This window comes from Grammomys surdaster, unplaced genomic scaffold (assembly GCF_004785775.1).
Source record: "Grammomys surdaster isolate TR1022 unplaced genomic scaffold, NIH_TR_1.0 143, whole genome shotgun sequence".
Classification (NCBI taxonomy): domain Eukaryota; kingdom Metazoa; phylum Chordata; class Mammalia; order Rodentia; family Muridae; genus Grammomys; species Grammomys surdaster.
This window is the reverse complement of record NW_021604601.1, coordinates 8,264,168-8,274,241: the sequence shown is the minus strand read 5'-3', so window position 1 is coordinate 8,274,241 and position 10,074 is coordinate 8,264,168. Positions and strand designations below refer to the sequence as shown.

Sequence of the window (10,074 nt, the reverse complement as noted above, 5' to 3'; positions counted from 1 at the left end):
GGATGGATGGATGGATGGATGGATGGATGGATGGATGGATGGATGGAAAGAGAGATGGAGGGATAGTTAGACGGTTGGTTGGCTGGCTGGCTCATTGGTTTAGTAATTAATGTTCTTTCTCTGAGTCAATACCAATACAGAGAGATGAATTTGCCTAATTCTATGAGATACAGTCTGTTTTCTACACATTTCTCCATAGAAACTGGGAAGCTGGGTAGCTCCCATTCTCTTACATATAATTATCTAGTAACCCAAATTTGATGCAGAATGCTTTAAGTATGTAAAGGATGTCTGTGTTACATATTATATGCAATTCTCACATACATATCTGAGCTCTAGAACTTCCAGAAATTTCTAATACCTTGATAGAGTTAGTTCCTTTCAAGGCCCAAAGAAGCTTGGATTATACAAGACTCCTGACTCTAGGGAGGTATCTCTATGATTTATCTCTTCCAGTCCTGCCTTATCTATCAATCTCTCTTTCTCTGTTACACATATACACATAGAGGAAGGAAGGGAAAGAGGGAGGGAGGGAAGGAGGAAGGGAAGGAAGGAAGAAGAGAGAGAGAGGGAGAGAGAAGCACTTTCTTGATTTTACTCACTACCACAAAATTTACTTTTAAATTTATTTTCCAAGACAAGAGTAAATATCTGTAATTTATTACACATAAAATAATCAAACTGCCATTAAAAATTTAACTGACTGTAAAAAAGAAGTAACCTTTAGATAAGACCCATCTTAAAATACAAAATTCACACCATGGAGCTCTTGGAGATTAAAGAACAACAGTGTCAGCTCAGAATAACCATGCATCATTCAAACCATTTACCTTGATGTTTCACAGGATAGGCTTATTTTCTGAACCACTGAGGAACCAACAGTTCTCCTTGCTTCTTTTGCAACTCGAAGTAAAGTGTGTTAGCCTGCCGATTTTCCACATGATCATAAAGAGACTCTGCATGCCTTCCATCTAACACATGACAGGTACTCAGAAAACAACTTTCCCAAGAATATCTTCACAAGTAAAAAATGTAAAAGATCACACTTCGTTCATTCCAACATTCCACTACCACTCCTTTGGTTTTAGAAAGAATTCTTGATACTGTTGAGGATATCGGTTACATCAACAGAATTTGTCAAGCCATCAGCCCAAAGATATTTAAGACTATGAAATGAGCACACTAAAATCTCATAAACAATCAAAGGTCATCAGCTCACTGATACTTCAAAGGCAAAAGCCACACCAGGAAAGCTGGTAGCCAAACGCCCTTAATTATGCACATAAACACAGTGAGGGCTAGAGGGCTTGATCATCACAACCAGGTTAATTAATTGGCAAGGACTATATTGTCCCCCACTACTGATTCTGAGCCAATTTCGGCCCTTTGGGGGAGTGACTGTCTGACTTAGTCTAGCAAACAAGCCTGGAAGTGCTTGCACTCTCACAGCTACTTAAGAGCTTTACAGGGGGAGCTCTGAGAAGCACAGAGCTGGACTGCTACTGCTATACGGCACCAACACAGGCTTCCCTGCAGCCCTCAGGGCACCAAACTGGTTTCAGAGATGCCAGCCTCAGCAGAGCAGGAGAGCCTAACCCACACTTACTTTCTCTCCTCTGGGGGTTTGGTTTTGATTTTTATTTGTTTTTGTTTCTGTTTTCAGGGAACAATGGAAGAATGTGGTTGATTGATTTTACTGAGGTCAACTGTGGGTAAAAATTTTACATAAATATGTCATACTGGGTTTTTGGGTGACAGCAAGTAAGTGAAATTTATTAAAATATATTAAAGTGATTCTGGTGCTACCTGAAATAATCACTTATGATTTACATACACAGTAAATAAAACTATAGGGCTGGAGTTAAGAGCACTGAGTTCAATTCCCAGCAACCACATGGTGGCTCACAACCATCTGTAATGGGATCCAATGCCCTCTTCTGGTGTGTCTGAAGACAGCAACAGTGTACTCACTCACATACATAAAATAAATAAATGATTCTTTTAAAAAAGAAAAGAAAACCATAGGTGATGAAAAGATGACTCCACAGATAAGAACTCCACAGATAAGAGCACCACTGCTCTTCCAGAAAACCAGGATTCAATTCCTAGCACCCACATGGCAGCTCACAATTGCCTGTAACTCCTATTGCAGGGGATATGACGCCCTCACAAAGACACATGCAGGCAAAACACTAATGTATATGAAATATGTATATGAAATAAAAATCAGTAAGTCTGAACCTGCCCATTTCAGCCTAAAGCAGGATATGAAATAGAAGAGAAATTTTACAGTTGAAGTCCCTGCCCCTCAAAAAATAAAATATATGCAAATCAAAAAAATCAGAAAGTCACTTTTCAAAGCCTGCACTTTGGTCAGAAAAAATTAAAAAATAAAACTCATAGGAAAATGACTCTTGAGTTGGGAGTCTCCTTATATAAAATCCACAGTAGAAATCATACATGAATGGAGGCAGTATAACCACAGCAGAGGGCAGGAGGACATTAGGCTACAACACTGCACTACAATGTCTACAACACTGCAAATGCCAAGTAGCTTCCAAACCAAGCAAAGAGGAGCATCTAACAGATCTCATAAAAGCTCACCCGCCTTACTCGTAGGAAAAAGTAAAGATGTGAAAATCTTCAAGGAACTCACAGTAGGCTCTAATTCAAGGTTAGTGACAACATCACACTGATTCAAATGTGTCTCAATTTAACTACAACACAAGAAACAAGAGTTCCAGGAGTTTAAATTTTAAGTAAATATGAATTATTCAATCTACAAATTCCTTCAGAAATATTTCCTTAGTAGGAAATTCCATCTACAGGACACTCTGGCATCCGTGCTGGTGGCATCTGCTATCTCTCTTCATCCAAGCAGACGTGTGCCCTGTAAATGAGTTTTGTTGATAGACTTCAGATACTTGTGTGTTCACTGCATGAACAAAGGCAACCGAGAAAACGGAAGCCATTATTACCCAAGTGTCCAATGAGTGAGAAAAGTTCCCACATCTCAGCTGCAAAGCAAAGCTGCTTGGTTCGAGTCAATGGGCACACAGGACACCCACATGAAATGCCATGAACTGCACAGCCAATAAACCCCAGTGTTTCACAGCTGTAATGGGCAAAACACTTGCCTTCAGCTCCTCTAGTTGCAGGATTACATGTATGTATCTGTACGCACATAAAATATGTTTAGCATACAGAACACATTATGAGGAAGGGTCACACAAATGTTTTATAAGCCAGTGCATGAACATGCGTACACAGACACATGGAGACATCAAGTCTTCTCCTTCACTCAATCACACAGTCAAAAATAGGACAGCTGAGCATTAGAGACACAACCAAAACCACAGAGCCACGCCTCTCAGACTCATGAGAACACATCTGGAAGCACTGTTTGAACCAGTCTTCTCTCCACGAAGCCTGCCCTTCACAAGAGCTCTGCAAACTCACTAAATTATGACTTTTAAGTACACACAAAAAAATTCTTTTCTAGACTATACCAAAACTATAGCAACACAGGTATGGATCCTGGAAACTGCTCATCTGCCCTAAATAACCACAAAGAAAAGGTTTCTTTTTGCCAAACAATTGTAATGTTTGTTTCCTTTTTAGAAATATCTACTGTGCACTTGAAGATGCATTTTGGCTGCAAAGATGGTACCAATGAAAATGCTTCTGCTCTGAAATAAACAAGCAGTGAAGGAGATGTGGTCAAAAGGGAGGGATGGTAAGCAAACACAGATTAGAGTGTCCACATTATTTTAAGTCATCTGCAGAAGAATCCGTTTTTAATTCAGCTTTTATCTCCATTTAAATTGATATGTTTACATAAATCACCTTAACAAAAGTTACTAACTTCTACTGAATTTGGCCACTTTCAGAACAATGATCCTATTCCATGCTTTTCTTGTAAAGGTCTCCACAATGCAGATACTTTGTAAAAAAATTAAAGAAATGGGTTCTTCTCATAAAAATACTCACATGCCCAGTGCCAGGGCACCAGCCTTTAGTCACAGCATGTGGGAGACAGGAAGAGATGATCTCTGAGTTCCAGGCTAGCCTGGCCCACCTGGTAAGACACAGTCTCAAAACAAACAAACAAACAAACAAAACCCACTAAACTAAAAACATTCTATCCAGTTTCGAATTCTTCCCATTTTCCCAGCTGTATAACGACCAGGGGTCTTGGTCCCAAATATGCAGCATGGTAAAGACAAGTGAGACGTAAACCCTGTGAATCCCAGGCCTGGAGGGAGCCTCTGAAGGGGTCTGAAATCTACCCACACCAATACAACTCAGCTTCTATGGTCATTATTCTTTATCAGTTACTTATTTTATATTAAAATCTCTTAGACTGAGCTGTCAACAGCCCATATACATTTATGAGTATAGAATCTGCAAAAAATGAAACAGGGCCTTTGCTAATCCACATATCTGATCCAGCAAAGAACATCCTAGTTTCTTTAAGTTAAAAAACAAAAAAGAAACCTGAAAAATCTCAGTCACATGTGATGAGCTTAAAGCTGCACTGTATGTGTGTGACTCTGTACTGGATGAAATCAACCAGCGTGCTTCTGCTAACCCTCCAGGTCTGGTCCAAAAGCCTGGAGGCAGAACATTCTCCACAGGAGCATAGAAAATTCATTTCTCCCCTCAACTCAATAAAAAAATCAAATAGACGCATTTTTAGGGGACCATGCAAAGCTGATCTGTTTAGGATGTATCTGCCTGATGGTGTGGGAGAGAAGCAAGCCAGTGAAGACCACAAACCTAGTTCCAGTCAGGAAAGACTAAAGCAGCATGCTACTGTCACGATATGTTCCAAAAGTCAGTCACAGGTACATTTCCAAACTAAGACGGCCACTACACAAAACTAGAACCATTGGGTTTAATACTAATGTCAGTCAGTGGCCAGTTCCTCCTAACTGAGGGACAAAGGGTAAGTGATGATCCTAACTGTGCGACATTCTAGTCAAGCACTATAGCTCTAATGGAATCCTCATTTAAATTCTTATCACAGGAGCAGAGTGCCAGCCAGGAATCAAACTGTGACCTCTGAGCCAAAGACAACTTACCACTCAGCTGGTAAGTGGGCAACTCAATTTACAAAGTTGGATTCCTGCATTTTAATCCTCTGCAGAAATATATGAGCAATGCTAAATGAACTGGATTCAGCTCATTAGAGGTTCACAAACCACACACAGAAAGCTTTGGAAGGCATCCAAAGCAAAGCCATGCCTAAGTGGCGATGTCCACTCAATAAACACCCAATGTCATAATTATCGTCCAACTTTTTCTCTGAAGAACATTAGTTGCTGTACCTATGCTACTACAATGCTCAGCCAATTACAGTAATCCTAGGAGAAGATGACAAGCTGAACAGTCAATCATAGTGTCTGCACCTTGCTGTATACACATTTATAATTTCCAGATCTTGGAGGGGGGGGAAACAGACCAAAAGCCCAGTGTGGTGACATATGCCTTTAATTCCAGCATTTAGAAGATAGAGGCAAGAGGATGAGGAGTTCAAGACTACTCTTGACTACACTGTGAGGTTAAACCCAGTTTAAAAACCTTTCTTAAACAGGCACATGCAAGTAAGTACACATGTACATACAGCCTAAGGATATGGGCGTGTGTGTGTGTGTATGTAGTGTATAGTGTGTATATGTGTATGTATGTGCACGTGTGATCTAATAACTATTTCTCAAAACTTTACTAGTTACTAGTTACCTTTACTAGTTACTCTCTGTTTCCACCTATAAGAACCATTCCGTGGATCTGGTGTTCTAAATGCTGTGTGTACTGGGGGAGAGGCTGTGCCTCAGTGGTTGAATGCTTGCTTGCTACCATGTTCGAGGCTCTGAATTCAATGCACAGTACCAGGAGGGGAGGAAAAACATCAATACCTGAAGCTTTATCTCCTTTACAATGTTAGCAAGCATTCAACAAGAAACCTATTCCAAACTATTTTTAGCCTTTGAAATTTCAAAATGAGACAAGGCCATCTTGCAGTGAATGAAAGGGTAGCGCACAGCCTATTACAGACCTGACTTTGACTAAGCTGGCATGAAAGCTTGAGATTTCTACAGCCAGAACATTCACCATTTTCTTTTCATCATCAGAAATATTTATGCACCTGAATTGGATATTTCTTTTTAGTTAGCAGTTAATACCTGAGCTGAAATCTTAATTTAAAATATGCTGAGGGCAGGAGAGATGGTTCAGTGAGCCAGAATGCTTGCCAACAAGCCTGACAAAGTGAGTTCAATGCTAGAAGGACAGAAATGGTTCCCACTGCTGTCCTTTGACATCCACACATGCTGTGACACATGCATATGTATACATATACACACTCACAACTATTGTTTTTAAACATCACCAAGAAGCCATCTGCTGCAATGCTTGATGGGTAATCAGCAACTTGTCCTTTCAAATAAGTGTGTAAGGATCATGGGGCTACATAAAAACAAGAAGCTAAGAAAACTAAGATTAGAGTTTACTGCAGACCATTTTCCGCCCTACACATTTGAGAAGGAAAATAATGTAAAGAAATTTCCTTGCTAGCCATTCTTCACAAACTTCCTATATTTGGCTCTCACTCTAGTTTGGCAAACTAGGCCACAGTCTAAAACTAACAAGCCCTGAACTTCCTTAGGGAAGAGAGAAAAAGGACTCTCTATTTTCACTAGGAACGACTTCACAACCTCACATCAGGGAATCATGGGAAAAGCAGGCTGAAAGCCAAGGGCACAAGAATCACAGAGCACCAGCCCACTGCTCTCATCTCGGACTCTTTCCTTCTGTGGCAGACAGAGCTTTCACCCATCTTATGGACTCAAGTACAGAGAGGACTTCAGCTGCCTGCTGCTTGAGGCTTCTCCTCTTCACAGAGAGGAAGGCGGCTCTACCAATACAAGGGTCCTGGCAGGGGAAACAGCTGAGAGATGTCGGGGGTGGGGGTGGGGGTGGGGGTGTAGCAAGAGCAGTTGCTTTCTTACTCATTAATAATCACACACACAATTGGCTGCTTCAACTCTGAAGAAAGTAAAGCCTGGCAGAAGAAGGGGTAACCTGGGGTAACAGGAAGCAGGATGATCCTGCAGTCAGAACAGTCTTTCGACACTGTGGAGGGAGGTTGCCAATAATGCACTAAGAGCAGTCTGAGGCAGCATGCTAGGACTGAAGGGCTGACCTAATGACCTAATTCCATCCTTCTGTATAACTGCAAGATAAGGACAAACTCAACTACAGCAGATAGCTCAGACTACTAAACAGATTTTCAAGAGGACAAGTGTTTTGTCAGACTTGTTTCCTCAAGGAAGAGGAGTTTCCTGTGAGGATGAGCTGCTAATGACTACCACAGCTCTAGGACCTGCATTACAGGACCACCCCAGTGTGGAGGCAGTGAAATGCTTCCCCACTGGCCTCACGCTCCTTGGGGACGCCAGGCATGCTGTGGCAGTGTATAAATAGCCTTTCTGGTGTTCCCAGTCACTAAATACCTTGACAAGTCTGGATCTAACTGTGCCCTTTCCAGGGTCCATGCCTCCTCTGGCCAATCTAACAAGGAAACTTTGAGAACCAGGAAGCCCATGAGCTGTGCTTCTGGAAACAGGTGTCATGTGTGGTTAAAGCCAGTTGATGCTGGAGGAGAGAAAGAGATGGGGCCTTCTGTTTAAGCGCAGGAAAGGCCTCTCTTATCCAAGACAACTAACCAAATTCACAAATGAGGTACTGACACTTTTTCTAGAACATGCCACAATCAATGCAAAGTAACCTCCTGGGAACCTTCTACTCCAGGCTGGAGGCACACCCCTGTAATCCCTGCACTGGGAGACTAAGTCTGAGGGCAGCCTGGGCTAATACAACCAGATTAACTCAAACAACAACAAAACTTCAAATGACTGGAAAATTCACCTTAAGAAGTCTTCTCACGGTCAGTACCTGAGGGGCCTACCCTCAGAAATGAAAGCCAAGGTCACTGGGGGGGGAGCAACACTGCTTTCTCCCAAGCAGGAGCTTTGTCTACTTTGTTGCTAGTACAATTTCCAGGGAGGGAGGGAGGGAGGGAGGGGAGGGAAGGGGAGGGGGGGGGAGGGGAGGGGAGGGGAGGGGAGGGAAATGGTATATTTTATTGCAAGTTCAATTTTCCATCTGTAATAAAAAAAAGGGGGGGATATCACAGAAACACTCCCAAATTCTCTTAATGCCAAAAATAGGTAGAAATCAAGAGCAAAAAAAAAAAAAACCCAAAGCTGTCAACAAAGCACTGGAAGGCAGAGAGAAAAGCTAACACTGACCTGCTGCTGTGGGTACTGCAAGCCTCCCAGGGCCCCTGGAGCCCGACTCTGCATGCCAAGGGGATACCGCTGTGCGCCTGGGGGGCCGTAGGAGCCTCCTGGGTATGGGCTGCTCTGCTGAGGCTGGGAATGGGGGTGAGTCCCCATCCCATACAACTGAGGTCTCTTCATCACCATTGGGTCCATTGGACTGCCCTGTGAAGAAATAAACAAGGAGGCGAGTTTATTAGCTATACTTATAACAAATGCAACCTTTGTGTTTTAATACATGCATATACACATCTATCTAAACTTTGAGATTAAAGACCTAATTCCAAAAATTTAAAACCCAGAACATTAAAGGAAAAAGACATTTTTTTAACTAACTTTCAGATATGATTTTAAAATTAAGAAGATCTGGAATAAACACTATGAGGAAAAATTTTATACCCTAAGTATCTAAAACCCTAAAAAACACAGAAAACAAAATGATTTTGATTCAAAGTATCCTAGAACTTTGCCATCTAAAAATGACTTCTTAGACCTGAGTCTACAAGTCTTAATGAAGCCCTCGTGCCCCTGGATATCCACTGAAGTATAAAGAAGAATGTTATTAGATAACGTAAAATGTTTTTAGATAAAAATTTCCAAAGATAATGAATGAGTGTACAGCAATAAGCCCTAGATTATGAGTCACAAGCCAGTAAACATCATACCAAACACATCAGTTCAAAGCTAGACTCTGAATTTTATTTTTGGTCTGGTGAGTCAGTCCTTGAGCCTCAGGGCCAAGGCCATGAGATGCTAGACCAGGAGTAGGGACAGAGCTTCAAGCAGGGCCTTCACGGCCTGGGCTCAGCAAAGTAGCAGAGCTGTGAAGGAAAGGCCCTCACCAAAGCCCGCACAGCCACAGCACTCACAGACAGACACTTCCTCCCAAAAGCAAGTGTAGAGACCTACTGTGTGCCCGGCTCCCAGAGCACAAGGTGTAAGTATGTGGGGACCCTCAGGAAGACGTACAGACTAAGCAGAAATGCAGACTCAGGGAGGGAGGGATGACACAAAGCTCCAACCTCAGAAGCTAAGCTGTCTGGTGTGCCTAAAGATCTGGAAGCTCCTGGGGTTTGCTGAAAAGGCTAAGAGTAGAGCATGTCCAAGCCTGACAGGCCATCTCAGGCTGCCTCTTTGACGAACCCCTGGATGCCTTTAGAGAAGGCTGTCATCACAGCCACCTGTCAGGACTGCTCTCTAAGGAAGTGGCTGAAAGCAGGGCCAGCTGCCACACTGAGCAGGTGAGACAGAGGTCCTGAATGGGCAGCAGTGACTAGAGGCCACAAGGCCAGACTCCAAGGGTACACACAAAGGCTTGGAGTCTGCAATGTGACGAATGACAGGTGGTAAGACTCAAGTTAAAGAAAATGCAGTGGAGGAGACTGGGAACCAACAGTGACGTGACATGAAAGGTAAGGTTACTATTGCAAAGTGGCACAAGGTAAATGCTCAATAAACACAGGATGTATTGGCAAATAAAGCCCATTAACTTTATCCAGGTAGAGGGCACATGGTGGACATGCCAGCCCCTAGGAGACTGAGGCAGAGGGTCAAGAGTGTAAGGTAAGTGTGAATATAGTTTGAAAGGTGAGGGGGTAGGGGAAGGAGGAACAGAGAGAATAATGGGGGAGAGAATAAGAGAGCAGCACCATTTCTGCAGAGGGAAAACATGAACCACAAAGAAAGCAGCGGATCTGAAACTGCAGTACAATTCCAGGGCGCATACTGTCAC

At 42.5% G+C, this 10,074-nt stretch overlaps 1 protein-coding gene across 1 annotated transcript in view; it reads right to left on the bottom strand.

Moving 5' to 3' along the window:
* Window positions 1–8,507, bottom strand: part of Arid1b (AT-rich interaction domain 1B) — a 311,078-nt gene extending 302,571 nt beyond the window's left edge. The window contains exon 1 of the mRNA XM_028764351.1: window positions 8,313–8,507. Within this exon, the coding sequence (XP_028620184.1) occupies window positions 8,313–8,498 (186 nt within the window). The 5' untranslated portion in view covers window positions 8,499–8,507. The remainder of the gene's footprint in view (window positions 1–8,312) is intronic.
* Between the last annotated feature and the right edge of the window lie 1,567 nt (window positions 8,508–10,074).